Below are 16,750 nucleotides of genomic sequence, written 5' to 3'. Positions count from 1 at the left end.
TTATAACAGCATCCCATGCATGAACATCAAAGAATGATCTCTTATACAATTATCTGCTGTGGTGCAACAGATTTTGATTGTGAGAATCACTTGATTCATTTTATGGTCTGCCATCAAAAATTAGATTCACAATAGAACATAAAATTATTCTATTGTGACCATTAAATTGCGAAGACTTTGAGTATCTCATCATCTTACTTAATATCATCAAAAGATTCAGGGAATCTACAGAAATTTTTGTGCACAATGGACACAGAAAAAAAAAAAAAAAAAAAAAAATGCCCATAAATGAGCATGATCCATAGATGAGCCTGTCTTCTCTCGGGTAAAGCTCATGTAAAAAGGGACTGAGTCATGTCCTCTGGAATAAAGAGGAGGGGGAGCATGCAGCTTGTTATCAGCACTCAGTTCAAAAACCTGCATCTCTGATGGTATGAGGTTGCATTAGTGCCTATGGAATTTGCAAATCTGAAAAGGCACAATAAATGCAGAAACCCAGATGATGTCTTTTTCAAGAAAGGCCTTTCATATTTCAGCAAGATAATGCTAAACCATATACTGTATCTACTACAACACCATGACACCACAGTAGAACATTTAAACATTTAATGCATCATGAAACGAAAAATATAAGAAAGAAGACCCAGAATTGCTGTGAAGCTAGAATCCTGTGTCAGAAAGGCTTAGGACAACATTGCTCCCCCAAACGTTCAACAGCTGGTCTCCTCTGCTCCCAGATATTCACAGGCTGTTGTAAGGGAGAGGAGCTGACCCTACACAGTGGCAAACACAGCCCTGTGTTGACTTTTTTGGGACATGTTGCTGTCATCAAATTCAAAATAAGCAAATATTTATCTTAAAATGTAAATTTCTGTAAATTTTTCACAGTTTAAACATTTGATATGTTTTCTATGTTCTTTGTGGGTCAAATATGAGTTTATGGGATTTGCAAGTCACTGCATTCTGTCTTTATTTACATTTTACACAGCGTCACAACTTTTTTGGAACTCAGGTTGTCAGTATCACATTAGATAATCCAGCAACACCTGCATGAAAGTTGCAATAAGCAGATTATTGTACGTGTGATATTTTTCTTCAGTCACTACTAACATGTTGGACTCTTCTCCACAAGCCAGTAGCAGAAGCCCGTCCTAGCACGCTCATTGAACACATTCCTGTACTGGGGCATGTTTCGAGGTGAAACACTGGTTTTTTTTAATGTGCCTACAGTGAAAAAACATAAACAAAATAAAGATTCAGCAGTAAGGCCGATACCAACTCTGATGTGACACCTGCTATACGGTCACAAGAGGGAGGGAAGAGAATCATTACCTGCACCTTCGTCCTGAGTCAGAGGAGGTAACGGGCTGCCGGTGGTGCGGTTTAGAGCAGAATTACGTCCATATGACGGAGCCACTTAAATATATTATAAAATCAAAAACAAATTGGAAATTAGAGACATTTTTCTTGAAAAGGCCATTTTTTCTTTTACTTGATTATTCTCACAAACCTGATTCTTTTAACAAGGATGGTGGAAGTGACGCAAAATAAACTGGTACCTATGTGGGAATAACCATGACACCAACTCACAGTAATTTATGATTTAGTAATCTGTCTGTGGCTCTGCAGGTAGGGAGGATTTCTTGTCTTTTTACTCTTACCATTGTTTTCATTTTGCTCCAGTGATCTGTCTGCAGGTGTGGGAAGACAACTGGGTGACTCCTCGGCCAAAATGTTTTGCTGGCGGAGAAAATGCAAAGGATGATGAGCTCTGGATCCATGATCAAATTATTTGCAGTTGTGAGAGACACAGAGAAAAGCTGAGGTCTTACAGCTCTCGCCTGAAACGACCCAAATGCTGTTTGTTTTTCTTTTCCCCCGCCTGCATGCTCCTGATACACGGCGCCCAGCTCAACTCGTTTCACACGCACAAAAAGATGTGTTGTGTTACTTTGTCACTTAGCAACATGTCTGGCAACAGTGCCCCTGCTGAGCAAACAGAAGCACGTTATGATTTCAGGTTGTGATCTGTTCCTGAAAGAGGGCATCCACATGTAGACTGTGAGTGAGACGCTACAGAAGTTCAGCAACGTGAGGTTATTCGAGTTATTATATTACACGTGAAGTCTGAGCAGTGTCATTGCTATCATGATAAAATATTCAAGTGTTAATTTGAAAAAAAAAAAAGCCATATCATAAATTAATAAAACATATAAATGGATACATTTTTGTATTATTAACCAGAAGAGCAACAAATTAAAGACACTAATACATGTAACTCAGTGATATCCTGGTCGTTACTTTATTTATTAACTTCCCAGAGAGGAAAGGGGACATGTAGGACTGCACACAGAGGAGGTTACGTTGTTTGAGATGTCCTTGAGATGCTTATTAGATGTTTAGTTGTTTTGTTTTTGATACAGGATTGCATAAATTGCTTTTACTCCTGTGTACCCAATTACGCTGTTACCTGTATTAATTATACGTACTTGTTAGAGTTCATCTATTCTTGTTTTAAAATATAAATAAATGCATTATCTTGGCATTCATTTACACACAGCTCCTTTTAAGGTCCCACCACATCACAACACCTTGATTATTTTCTTTTTTGGCAATTCTTTTGTAGATTTGCTGCTGAGCCTGGGATTGTTGTCCTGTTGAATGACCCAGTTTGAGCAAAGCTTTACCTGTTGCACAAACGGCCTCACTGGATTCTGTTTTGGTATACAGAAGTGTTCCTGGTCTGTTCAGTGACTGCAAGGTACCCAGGTTGTGTGGCTGGACAGAGTTGGTGTTTGTGTTTGGTTTTCTCTAAATGTGGCACTGTGCATCTCCGCTTTGCTCTCATCTGTCTAAAGGATATCGGTCCAGAAATCTTGTGGTTTGTTTAACTTTGAAAAAGTTGATTTTTCTTAGCATTCCACGTTTTTCAAAGGACTGCATAGACTCTTGTGAAAATGTGCTTAGGTTAGGCGCAGCTGACTACACTCAGCTAATTGCAGAGATGTGGAGAGGAGGAGAGGTATGGCACTGGTCTTTGTAATGTTTGAGTAGAGGACACGTCTTTTGACCACGTTGTAAATTTTGCAGCTTTACTTTTTTGTTACTGCTGAATCCAATGGCTTAGCTGTCACCCTGAAATAACTTGTTTTAAAATACTTCTTCAGTTTATGATTGTGCCTTTACATCTTCTTTTTCTTACAACTATTACTTCCTCACATCCCCTGGACATCCTGTGAAACATAACTGTTATAAATTTGCTTTATTTAGAGACAGCACCAATAACTACAACAGCAATATAAACTGAAGACTGTTCCAAGGTATCAAGGCTTCCATCCATTAATAAAAGTTGTATATATTTTATTCAATATACAAATAAAACTATTTTAGATACAGCAGCAATGTGTTATCAAGAAAATAATTTCAAAGACAAAAACAAGAGGAGAAGCTCCTCAGTCACAGTATTTTCACCACATTGGAAATCATCTGCGAGTTAACCTTTATGAGAGTCTCACCTGTTCCTAATAAACCAATATTTCTGACAGATTTAACAGCTACAACAATAAAATACAACAGGGCATCCATTTTTGAAGGGAGTTGTGCAGGTATGGCAAGATAGCCTCATATCAAGCATTACTAATAAGAATATAAACAACACAGATCTCTGAATTCTACAGAGATCTGGCTACATACAGAAGATGGATTTATATTACATATAACTCTTACTAAAAAGGAAAAAAAACACATTTTTTTTCTGTTCAACAACTGTGACAAACAAACAGTAGATCAAACTGAAACTGATTTCCAAAAAATGTGTTTATAGCCACTGTGAAGTAAGTCCTGTGTTTCATCTCATCTTTAAAGTTCTTTACTTTCTCTGAAAGTACAAGAACATCTGTCCTTGTGTGATAAATATCCATTCTGTTTTAATCATCACTCCTGCCCTTGTGTGTTCTCTTTCAGATGCTGTGCTACTCGCTGGTTTATGCGTTGGAGATCTTTCAAAACACTCGGGCGATCTTCGAGCTCCTCGTGGAGACACCATGCTATTTCCAACCTCCTGTAGTCTTCTGGTCGCACAAGACGCCGAGTAACCTGAAGAGCTCGATCCTTGAGACTGTAAACTGTGTAAACAAATGCTTGTTAAAAGTGTGGAATATTTTGTCAACTCAACTATATTTTGTCAAATATAGATCAGTTTGTCTGTAAATTTACCAAAATTTCTTATGCCAATAGTTTAAAGTGAATCAAACATTAATAAACTCATAGTTTCTTAATTAAAACATCTGTCAAACTATTTTGTGTAGTTTCTTCTGAAAATTGCATGATGAAAAAAAAACAGCTGGTAAGATTTCTATAATATCCAGAGAAACTATTACATATTATTTTCATAAAATTAGTTTGTATGATTTAATCAATATGTCAATCACTGTGCAAACGCTGAAATTAGCTTACTACACACTTACTATTAAATCATAATTGTTTGGCACAGATACTTCAGGTAATATAACTGATGTTTTACCTGGTAAACTGATATTGGCACGTGTCACATTTCCACCCCTTTCTGGCTTAGGAAGAAACAGCTCTTTGCTGTTGACCTTGAGAGGATCATCGGTCTCTGCATCTCTGAACATCCACGGGTGACCTAGAAAAGATACAAGCGGAAACACTGTTTAAGAGTTGAAGCCTGAGGCCTGTACTACGAACAGTTAACCCCGGGTTTTCTGCAGTACCAGGGTGGTTAAATTCCTATCAGAGTATATCGCCATGATAACTTATGTTGTCCTTTTGTTGTACCTTTTCGAGATTAGGGATCAACAGGTACAAAATCACAGCCTAACGTTCACCATAAAATAGCGTAACTATTCTTTGTGTGGACAGTTGGAGGATCTTACGTTTTTAAATAGTGTCTTAATGTCTTTGTGTTTCCCTGATGAGCATCAGTGGTAAATATAGTTTGTTAAATGTCACTTTATTCCTTCTTTTCCTTTTGGCTACAAACCATTTTCCAACTTTATTCTTATTGTTTACAATCAGACTAATCCTACATTTGAGTTTTGTCTGAGGCTGCAGCTGAAAGAATAAAAATGTACCGCTGTCTCTAACATGAATTTATTAACATACTTGTTAGTAATCAGATTTCCTGTGTTGATAGCAATGTGATAGTGATAAATCTGTTAAGTCGGAGTCTGCATTTTTTCCCTCCTGGCTTCAAATAAGCTAAACTTTATAAATATAACAGCTCTTTTCCTATCTTACTGACCAACGTGTTTCAAGCTGTTTTAATACTATATGACTCTACAGTGATTTTTCTCTCACACACACTGACACTGCAGCTGTGCTACTTTCAGTCTCTATTATACGTTTAACCTCAGCGTATGTTTCCTCTCCCAACTGTGACTGGTCACTGCTGCCATCAGCAATAGTGGATTACCTTAGTGAATTCATAAAAAGATTCTTGTGACCACTTGTCTTGATTGCAGATATCACAGTAAGTGAATCTAAATAACAGATATTTACCATGGGCATGCTGAACTCGCTTCATAGCACAAGCGCACAGGTGGTAAAAATCCCAACAACTAACCCAAAATTTGTCTAATTTGCATACTAAAGAGTGATGCTTTAAAGGTGACACTATTTTCATGATGATTTTCATGATACACTTCTAGGTTCAGTTTCCAAGACATGGCTTATTATTATTATCATTATTATTATCATTATTATTATTATTATTACTATTATTAATTAATTAAGAACCTCGGCATCAAAGTGCTTTGACAGCACAGGTTTGAAAGATATTGTTTAAACAAACAGAATCATTAAAATTACGCAAATAACCGAGCGCTAACTACCAGTCTGTAAAGACATCATATGTAACAGAACTGCATAAAAACAATATATATGTGTTTGTAGTAAGCCTAATCCTAGACATCCATTGTTTTCCTTTACTCTGGGCTGGGCCCCTGTCTGAGAAAGCTGCGTTCAGGTGATACCAGCATTCCTGTAAAACTCATTGCTTATTTCCACTAAACAAAGCTTTATATCCCTAGAAATACCTGAGTAAGCACCCTCGCTACAATAGTAGCGGTGGGAATAAAATTTTGGATCTTAAACAAAGAGCCACTTGTTAGCTGATCGCTTTAAGCAGCTGTCTTACCGACGAAAGTGTTCATCCTCAGTTCCCTTCCAGGTTGTATCTCATCGTAAGGATGCGGCTCTCCCTGGTAATTTATCCACAAAGGCCGTACGACACGGGGACTACGGTTATAAAACATCACTTTAACTGGTATCTGACTGTTCAGGGAACGGACCAGAGGAAGAGACTCTACTCCTTCTTGAGACATTGGAGCTAAATAATGCTAAACTGTTATCGCAGCGAGAGTCGCTGTAGAAGCTAACGCTAGCAAGTAGCTCCCTAAATGTTTACAATCGTCCGCGACGGCAGCTACTCGAAATTATAAAACTCGTATCAGTTAATCTGTCTAGTCGCTTACTTATCTTATAAAACAGAAAAAGTTAAAAACACTTTTAAACGCCGCAGCGAGAAAACTACTTCTCAACTAGTTTGTTTACAGTCACTTTTCCGGTTGAAAGTGTGGAACGTCGAACTGTTCTGAGCTCTGATTGGTCGTGACGACATGCAACAAGAGATGCGTTCAGTACGCGGTGTACGTGGTGCAGAAGCAGCAACAAGAAAATACATTTAAAAAGAAATCACAACAGGAAAACAGACTGTCACCCACCTCCACCTGAAAAATAAATAAAAGCAATTTAGTAATATTTCAATATATATATATACATATATAAATAGTACTATATATACTACACAATACTATTATACTTGATATTAAATATCAAGGAATCCTTTTTAACATATTGAAAGTCAAGCTTTATAATGCAATAAAAATCACATGATGTCTCTTCTTTAGCCTAAACAACAATCCGCCAGCAGTAATCTCCCGTATGCTTTATACTTAATTATCAGGATTAACCCATGCCTTTTTTTATGTGTAAGAAATGCTAATCAGATTCAATGAATATGAGCTCCACCCAGTTTCATTCTGACATAAAATACTGAGGCACAGTAGAAACCTTCCAGATTAACACCAGACAGCATTCGCAAGCTGAACTCGACTGCAGGAGTAAAGCTTCCATTCGCCTTCAATATTATCTGAGGTTTATGCAGGTATACAGAAATAAACCACATTGCAGTTACTTCTATGGAACAGAATCTTCTTTTCAAAAAATATTTTATAATGGGAAATTACGTTCTGACTTTTGTTTGTTTGCATAAAATAAAAATCTTCTATTTTTCTTTCATTTCAGATACTTTTCGTCAACATCGAAGGTCTTCAATCACAATGAATGACAGTGACTTTGTGGAGGCACAGGATGTACCAAGAGATGAGAGTCTGGCCAAGGTGGAGATCGCGCTGCTCAGTGTCATCTTCGTGAGCGCCGCCGTCCTCAACACCAGCCTGCTGCTCGTCCTGTGGAAACAGCGCAAACAGATGTCCAGAATGCGCGTCTTCGTGTTCCACCTGTGCCTGGCGGACCTGGTCGTCACTTTCTTCCAGGTGTGTCCGCAGCTTTTGTGGGACATCACAGACAGGTTCGTCGGACCGGACTTGGTGTGCCGACTTGTGAAGTACTTGCAAGTTCTCGGCATGTTTTCTTCGACCTACATGATCGTGGTGATGACAGTTGACAGGTACCAAGCTATCTGCAACCCGATGGTAAAGTTTCAGCGGACACGCACGAGACTAAATGTCCCCGTGTGCGTCGCGTGGGGGATTTCTCTGCTGGGCAGCTTGCCTCAGGTCTTCATTTTCTCACAGGTAGAGGTTACACCGGGTGTGTTTGACTGCTGGGCTACATTTATCCAGCCATGGGGGCTGCAGACTTACATCACCTGGACCACGCTGGTCATTTTTGTTTTACCCGTTATCACAGTTGTTGTTTGCCAAGTGCGCATCTGCCGAGCCATCCAGATCAACATCTACCAAAAGACTCAGCAGAAGGGAAGGGTGGGTTTGCCATCCAGAGCCAGCGGTGTTGCCGGCATGTCCAAGGCTAGAGTGAAAACACTGAAGATGACGGTGGTCATAGTACTCGCTTATATAGTCTGCTGGGCTCCGTTTTTCACTGTCCAGTTGTGGTCCGCGTGGGATAAGCAGGCGCCTACAGAAAGTAAGTATTGCGTATACTTGCTGTGTGATCGTCATAATCAATGTAGTTCATGTGGTCTTTTACGTTTTCTAATTACGCAGAACCTGAGTGTATTTACGCACAAACACAAATTACTCATCTCTAGGTAGCAGGTGAGATTGCTTGGCAGACACGTGACACTTTGCCCTCCTCTTTTAATTCCAGCTGCCACTTTCACCATCCTGATGTTGCTTGCCAGCCTGAACAGCTGCGCGAATCCCTGCATTTACCTTCTGTTCAGCGGTCAGGTTCCCAAGAGGCTGTTGTCGCTCCTGTGCAGGAGGCATTCAGGAGGAAAGGACTCAGTGCACGAGGAGGCGACGCTGGTCAGCACTTTGTATCTAAGCTTAAAAAATCCCCCCGAGTCAAAGTGAAGCGCATTACTAAAAATGGGAAACTCCTGCAAGGCAAACCGTGCAAAGTCTGCGCTCCTGGATATGCTGCCTCTCTGAGCCACCGTTTCAAAGGATGAAGGCAACGCATGCTGTATGTTATCTGGCACATAAAAAGATATAGAGTGTAGTAAAAAGCATCCAGCAAAGGCGAGAGACTAAGCTCCAGATGCTATTGGATAACAGCATCTGGAGAGACTAAACAACTGGTGTGGATCATCAAGCTGTTTGGATAAATCTTTTTTCTTTGAGATATAAAATATTCATCCCATTTAGTGGTACCTGAATGAGCCAATCTTTTCAGCCAGATTGGGTTCAGCTGTATAGTGTTTTGCATACTGCCGTATATAGAAACATTCCTTGAGTTGATCTCACCGAACTAAAGTAAATAAAATCTATTCATAGCTTTCCAAACAAAAGATTAAAAGCAAGCATATGTGTTTCACTGATGTAACAGAGAGGAAACAGAGGCACGCTGTATGTTGGAACAAACTGTATTTAAAGATTGTGAAATATGTTTGTCAGCCCTTTAAATGTTTCTATGGTGAAAACCTACTCACTGTTCACAAAATCACACGCCAGGTGCTTGTATTTTGTAAAATACTGTTCATGCCATGATCGACTTTGTTTATTTATGGAATAAAATGTTGTCACAAATGTGTTGCACTGCTGTTGTATACATAACACATAAGGTAGCCTTTGCAATCCTGAACATTCACAAATGATACAGATCGTATTTATGGCACTAATATTTAGATGTAAGTCCATGCAGTCCCACCTAATGTTAATGTGTTTTAAAACAAGGATTGAATTGTCTACATTGTCAACATATCTTTCCACAAATATTACAGCTGGAAGAATGTAATCAAAAGACAAACAGACAGATGGACAACCCTGCACTACGTCATGCAACATCTGCAGGTCATCAGAGTGAAAAACCTTCTCTTTGAAAGAGCAGCACGCCAAAGAGAGACATAGCATGAGAAACATATGAGGCTTGGAACGTGGCCCGTTCAATGTCCAAGTCAGTCAGTAATTTTGATCAGGACTTCAGGTCAAACTAGAAAATTAGTCATCAGCAACAACAATTAGTTTCAGTGATTACTATGACAAATGAGAAACCACAATGAAGGCATATCTAAAGTGTGCTACCTATATGACAGTGGAAAAAAGAGCATCGGTACTGAGCTGAAAAGTTTTGTTGGTTGCTTTGTAACTATGGCAGCTGCAATGGTCTAAATTTCATTTGAGGATCTTAAAATGACTGAACACTTTGACCTTCACAGCAGTGCTTCAGGTTTCACTGGAGTCCACAGGGACCTGCAGTAACGTAATCTTATTTTCCCTCCTAAATGTGTTTTTTGAGATATTATAAAGAAAGAGACATCACAGCAGACACTAACTGGTGGCAGTTACTCGTGCACATATATGCTCACCTGAGCACTGAGGTAATCCGTCATCTTACGTTGGGAATCTATCCAATTTTCTCTGGAAAATTTTTTGTACCTCTGCATAAATTTACCACAGAAGGTATTTTATTTATATATCGAAAAACATACAATTTAGGCATAATGCTTCAACACACTGGTTTTCTGTATTGCTTCCAAATAATTATTGTCAGCTTTTCTCTTTCAATATTATCACCAATGTTTCAACACAACCCAGAAATGATTTCCTCTTCTTTCCTCCTTTGTGTTTGTCTGGTATCTGATGCGAGAGTAAACAGTTCTGTCTGGTAGCAGGCTGTTTCTCCCCCTCCTGTTTAGGTCAATAATAAATCAGGTTACTTTAATTCATCAACAACTGATTTTATTGACAGCTCAGATGTGTTTAACCAAGCTTTTTGCTCATGTTGAAAACACACATTCAAAACATAACACATGTTGAGATTATTGTTTGTAATCAGAGGTGAACTGAGTACAGGCAAAACTGCATTAAGGTTAGTTTAGCTGCAACCCTTCTAATCTTAAATAGTGACCTCCTCCTGGCTCCTTCATGTTTATTAACCTGCCTGCAGAAGAGCGGCTTTTCATATGACTGACATCAAACCCTGTGTGCATGTTCGTGAATTGGTGGTTGCATGAATCATAACTCATATTAAATATTTTGGGATTAAAGTCAGAGTCATTTTTTCTCATTAATAATATTGATGGGTGGAGTAATCAGCCAATCATTTCCAATCAGTGTAGCTGCTGTTTTCTCGGGGGCCCAGGAACACATTGTTGCCCTTTGGTTCCACTGGATGTGAATGCAACCCTGCAGTGATCCTCATCTCTGCAGCAGCTCTGTGAAATCTAGGACGTTCACCATAAATAAATGCCAATGATAAAGGGCTAACGTGCATTTTCATATGGAAATATTCAATAACTTGTGAATAAGACTGAATATTAGCTTTGAAATTTAGTTTCAGCTCATTATGCCATTGTAGCATCTCCGACGAGGGATCTAACTCAGTGCCAACGAAAACCGTGAGGAAGAAGCACTTCCGCCTGCTGTTGTGGTTGTGATTCGCCCATCTTGCCTGCCTGGATAAGGTGAGGCAGCTGGAATCAGGAAGATCAAACACCATGGCTAAAGTGAGCATAGAAACGAGACACAAGGTGGTGAGCCTGCACCAGCAAGGTCTCTCACAGGTAGAAATCTCGCGGCAGACAGGTGTTTCCAGATGTGCTGTCCAAGCTCTTCTGCAGAAGCACAAAGAAACGGGCACGGTTGAAGATCAGAAACGCAGCGGCCGACCGAGGAAGCTGAGTAAAGCGGACGAAAGACTCATTAAGATGACTTTGCAGCGAAATAGGAAGATCTCCAGTAGCGCCATCACCTCAGAGCTGGCGGTGACCAGCGGCACTCTGGTGCACCCGTCCACTGTGCGGAGGAGTCTGGCCAGGAGCGGTCTTAATGGGAGGAGAGGGAGCAAAAAGCAGGTCCAGATGTGTGAAACGAGCGAAGACAAGACACTCTCAGGTGAACAGCAACAGCAGAACTGGGATGACAATAAATGGGAGCAGGAGGTCTGGACTGAAGATTCAGAGGCTGAGATTTCTGATTCTAACACAGAGGCTGGAGAGCCAGACGACTGAGGAGACAGATTAGGCGACATGTGAAGCACGCTGGAGCTCCCTGATAGGTTTGGGATTGCATGTCTGCAAAATCAGGAACAGGCATTTTTATCCATCACACTATCCTGAGACAAGCATGTCAACAATCTCAGAGTTATATATTATATTTATATAGATCAGTTCATGTTCAACTTAAAGTGCAAAACTATATTACATGTTCAGCTGCCGTGTGTTTGTATTCGTTTCACAGAAAAATTATTATCTGAAAAATATTTTTACACTTCAGTAGAAAGTGCAATAAATATGAGACGTTTGTGAAGCTGTTAAGTTCTCCTTGTTCTGCCTATTAAAAAACTTTATTTTTATTTTAAAGAGACAGACATTCACCAGGTCACATAGACATATTTTTTTGTGAAAATTAGTGGACATCCATTTAATCCATATTGCATGTGTTGTCCTGTAAAGATGATTAACCTTTCCCCCGATGGACCTTTTTATATTTGCTGCACCAATTACTCAGTTTCCCCAGGGATAGCAGTAATGTCCAGTCTGATCTTGAAATTGGTGGGTTTAACCTGATTAAAGACCTTAACAAGATAATGTATTTCACCATCATCTTCAGTTATTTGACACTCTTGTCTCGGTAAAAATACAAAGCTCAGTAAAGTCAGAAAGACAAACCATAAAGCTCCTAATGAGTGTGAGACCAGGATATAGAAGAGAAGAGAGCAGCTCATGTTCTTCGCTGTTTTGTGTGCTCCTCTCACACTTTTTAAATGCCCTGATTAGAAAACAAAACAAAATGGGAGCAGGATCTAAAAATGTAAGTGTCACTGTATGATTTTTAGAATTTTTGAGTTGTTTTGCAACATGCGCTAAAATTGAAACCGGGACAATAAACACAAGCATCCAAAAATCTATCAATTAAACCCTAAATTTAGAATCACACTGTTCATGGTGAGTTCACCTGGTGCTGTAGGCACCTGAATATGTCTGGACACTTGTAGACAGCAATTTAATGTTTTATTGCAGGTACAGTTCAGCAGTCCATTCAGACTGCACGGGCACTCCATCTCAACCAGGATGGTTTGCTGTGTCTCCCTGCACAGTCTCAAGGGTAGAAGGAAGAAGTTTTTAGTCAGTCAGTTTTTACAACCTGTGTAGTAGGCTCTCACTGGAATTAATGAATGACACTGGGAAATAACTATTGCTTTAGACAAAGAGCAGTTTGTTAGTTTTCTCAAAATTTAACCATAGTATTATTTTAGGATGTAAACTTTGATAATAACTTTTGATTTTGAATCATTATGGATAAGCCAAACATGATAGGGGGATTTCATTTTACTTTGAGTCCATATTTTTGTTTCATATTAAATTAGTATTTTCACACCTGTTTGGTTTCTGCATACTTTTGCTTTATTACACTGCAACAGCACACATCTTAGGACCGTCAGACTCTGGCATCCGGGAGTAATGGAGGCTCTCCTTCTAGCTGTGGAGCCAAACAGTTTCAATACTATACACTCGTGTCTACGAGTGTATAGTACTATCCAGCCAGAGAGTCCTGTGGAGTTTAACTTGTGACATAACTGAAATAAATATTTGAAATAAAATAAATTATTTCAGCTGCACAAGAGACACGAGGAAGAAATGAAAATATGGAAAATGTTTTATGTCTAAATGATGGAAGTTGGGACAGAATCAGTATTAAAGCAGATTCAGCACTAAGAGAAAATCTAATTCATTATGTAGTGATAACCAATCTTAGTGAGACATCTATTAGTGCTGTATAACAGAGACTGGGAGGCTCTGTTAGCAGTGGTAGTAACAATGTGAAAACCAGGGAAAGAAAAAAGAAAAATCCAAATCTGCAAAACAATCGAGAAAAATATGAAATGAATGATTAAAGTACTATATATATATAATAAATGGAAAGTGGGCTTAGAAGAGGGAGAAGTACAACTGATCCAGCTTTATGTTTAAAACATGAAATTAGAAAAACAAAGTGCCATGACATACAATATGACACGATATGAAGAGAAGGTCAACTAGTGATAGTGAGGAAAATAGGCATTACAAATTATTGTACAGATACATTTCTTTTAAAAACTACAGAAGGATAAATACATACATGTCATACATGGGAAGCTTTACAGTGGAAAATGTAAGTAATCAAGAGCTGGTCGTGGTTTCATGAAAGGATTACATGGGTCACACACGATGAAGAAAAACAGTAAGAAATGCAAGAGTGTTAAATGTATTCATATGTTTAGTCGAAAATAACTAAGCCGACGGGAATTCTATGAGGACCATATACAGCAGATTTATCAGGCCAGTATTAGATTATGGAGTATTGTAGTGTATGGTTCAGCATCAGATACATACAAACATACAATTGCACCCAGCGCACCTGCGTGTAAAACAACCTCAATAGCAGCATAATGAGCAGAGCTGGGTGGAATGCCACTAGAAATCAGAAGGGAGCAGCTAACACTAAACTGCTGAGCAAAGTTACAGGGCCATGAATGGGGTCATCCAACACGAGGCGTTCTTTAGAGCTTGATGGGAAAAGGAAAGAAAAAACAAAGCGCTTAGGCTAGACTCAGAGAGCAACGGAACTTAAAATAGGCCAGTTAAACATTAGTCAGACCGTGCCATTACAGGCAAAAGCGACAAATACTTCCTGTCGCCACAGAAGAATTTACATTAATGGAAAAGAAAGAGCAAGGATAGGGATTTTATTTTAAACATACAGTGCAGGCATACATTCATCAGCTCTGCAGTTTTGTCCAAATTGATACAGATGCATCAATTAGAGTGATGGTCACTGTTTCTGAGTTTCTTATCAAAGTAGAGGAAAAGATGATCTATTCTAAGATCTAAGATCTATCTATCTATCTATCTATCTATCTATCTATCTATCTATCTATCTGTCTGTCTGTCTGTCTGTCTGTCTGTCTGTCTGTCTGTCTGTCTATGTATCTATCCTCATATATATACTATTTTAAAATGATCTCATGTTTTCTTTCTCAGTCCCCACCACAGCCACCCCACCTTGTGTATATAGGTTATTTGAATAACTATAACAAAAAGGCAGTAATGATAGTTATTGAAGGAAACTATTATTAGTGTCTTTTTGTTTGCACTTATGTTCATGAATAAAGTTCTTTTTAAAAAAAACAAATCTTTTAGTTAAACTCAGATTGACAGGAATAAGAGCATCATGGTGCAGAAAATGTTGAAAAGGTGGCAAAAGCAATGGAAGGAAGAAAGGAAAGAATAATGGTTCTGGGAAGGAGCAGGAGAGATTCCCATCTGTCATTCCTAACAGGAAAAAAACATCAAACATGTTGTATTAGACTATTAGAAAAATGAAGACAGGAGACGCAAAGTGGTCCAAAAACCTCAAGAAAATAAAAGTTAACCTGGCTGTTAAAGATTTCAAGTAGTGAACGCTATCGGGACCAGCTGGTGGCGGTAATGCACCAATTAGATGTGTGCCAACCTCAAGTATGCATCAAGAAGAAGACGCAGAAGAAGACGCTCTTCCGCCTGCTGTTGTGGTTGTGATTCCTGTCGTCTGGTCTACCTGGATAAGGTGAGGCTGCTGGGATCAGGAAGATCAGACACCATGGCTAAAGTGAGCATAGAAACGAGACACAAGGTGGTGAGCCTGCGCCAGCAAGGGCTCTCACAGGCGGAAATCTCGCGGCAGACAGGTGTTTCCAAACGTGCTGTCCAAGCTCTTCTGCAGAAGCACAAAAAAACGGGCACGGTTGAAGATCAGAAACGCAGCGGCCGACCGAGGAAACTAAGTAAAGCGGACGAAAGACTCATTAAGCTGACTTTCCTGGAGAATCGGACCATGTCCAGCAGCGCCATCACCTCAGAGCTGGCGGTGACCAGCGGCACCCTGGTGGACCCATCCACCGTGCGGAGATGTTTGGCCAGGAGCGGTCTTAATGGGAGGAGAGGGAGCAAAAAGCAGGTCCAGATATGTGAATCGAGCGAAGACAAGACACTCTCAGGTGAACAGAAACAGCAGAACTTGGATGTCAACAAACTGAAGCAGGAGGAGAAGGAGGGGGAACAAGGGGAGCAGAGGGAACAAGGGGAGCAGGAGAAGCAGGGGGAACAAAAGGTGTGGACTGGAGATTCAGCAGATGAGAGATCTTACTCCAACTCGGAGGGTGGAGACAGCCACAGCGACGAGAGGCTTTAGGCAGCCTGTGAAGCATGCTGGGACTGCATTTTTGCAACTGTTGTTGAGTTTTTTGTCTGAATGTGTGAATTCCTTAAAGATACATCACGGGGGGAATTCAAATTATTTACTTTACATATGTTTTTTATTTGGTTACAGATTACCGTTTGGTTTACTTCTTTCTATTTAGTCACTTTGTACGTGTCTGTTTGCCTTTATGTATCTACATTAGTGTGATCAGCCAAAGATCTCCTTTGTTTTCTGTCTGCTTTGGTCAACTTTGGGCACTTTGTTATGTCACTTTATCTTATCTTGGCCTTAAAAAATGTCAAGTTGTTTAATTTTATGTTGTATTTAGTTTAGTTTTTTATTTTTTTGTAAATTGTTTTTAACATTTTGGGGGTAGAGTAAAACTTACTTGTGCCCTACACGCTGCATAAGCAGAAAAGAAATCTGGTGCATGTCCAAACGATGTCACTTGAGTCCGCATGGAGCTGGCGGAAGAATGGAAGTTTTAAAATAAACAAGGAAGTTGGAGAAGCGTCAGCTTGTTAGGCATATTGTTATAATAATCAGCAGACTGGGGATATACGCTTGAACCCAAATTAGCTGATAAAAGCAGAATGTTTTTAAAAAAAAATCTTCATTTTGACATGATGGCATCAAACAGTCGCTGCAGATTTGTCTGCTGCACATCCATGATGTGAATCTCCTGTCCCACCACATCCCAAAGATTCTCATTGGGCTGATACCTGGTGATTTAGGTACTCGGTCATGTTTAAGGAACCAGTTTGAGATGATTTGAGCCATCAGAGAATGGGTACAGTGTGGTCGTATAGGGATGGATGTGGTCAGCAGCCATACTCAGGTAAGCCGTAGCATTTAAACAA

General features: G+C 39.6%; 2 protein-coding genes across 2 annotated transcripts; one reads left to right on the top strand and one right to left on the bottom strand.

Annotated features, from left to right (window-relative positions):
* Positions 1-3,343: 3,343 nt before the first annotated feature.
* On the bottom strand, positions 3,344-6,630 carry vhl (von Hippel-Lindau tumor suppressor). The gene is made up of 3 exons (XM_031757112.2): positions 6,158-6,630; positions 4,523-4,645; positions 3,344-4,124 (listed from the first exon to the last, which is right to left on the bottom strand). Exons 1-3 carry the CDS (start codon positions 6,342-6,344, stop codon positions 3,934-3,936), a joined length of 501 nt encoding a protein of 166 aa, XP_031612972.1. The 5' UTR covers positions 6,345-6,630; the 3' UTR covers positions 3,344-3,933.
* Positions 6,631-7,092: 462 nt separating this feature from the next.
* LOC116333871 (vasopressin V2 receptor-like) lies at positions 7,093-9,206 on the top strand. Its single transcript, XM_031757148.2, has 3 exons — positions 7,093-7,186; positions 7,327-8,190; positions 8,374-9,206. The coding sequence occupies exons 2-3, from the start codon at positions 7,362-7,364 to the stop codon at positions 8,580-8,582; spliced, it is 1,038 nt and encodes a 345-aa protein (XP_031613008.1). The 5' UTR covers positions 7,093-7,186; positions 7,327-7,361; the 3' UTR covers positions 8,583-9,206.
* The last annotated feature ends 7,544 nt before the right edge of the window (positions 9,207-16,750 follow it).

Source organism: Oreochromis aureus, linkage group 5 (assembly GCF_013358895.1).
Source record: "Oreochromis aureus strain Israel breed Guangdong linkage group 5, ZZ_aureus, whole genome shotgun sequence".
Classification (NCBI taxonomy): domain Eukaryota; kingdom Metazoa; phylum Chordata; class Actinopteri; order Cichliformes; family Cichlidae; genus Oreochromis; species Oreochromis aureus.
The sequence above is the reverse complement of the archived record's forward strand: the minus strand, read 5'-3'. Positions and strand labels throughout refer to the sequence as shown.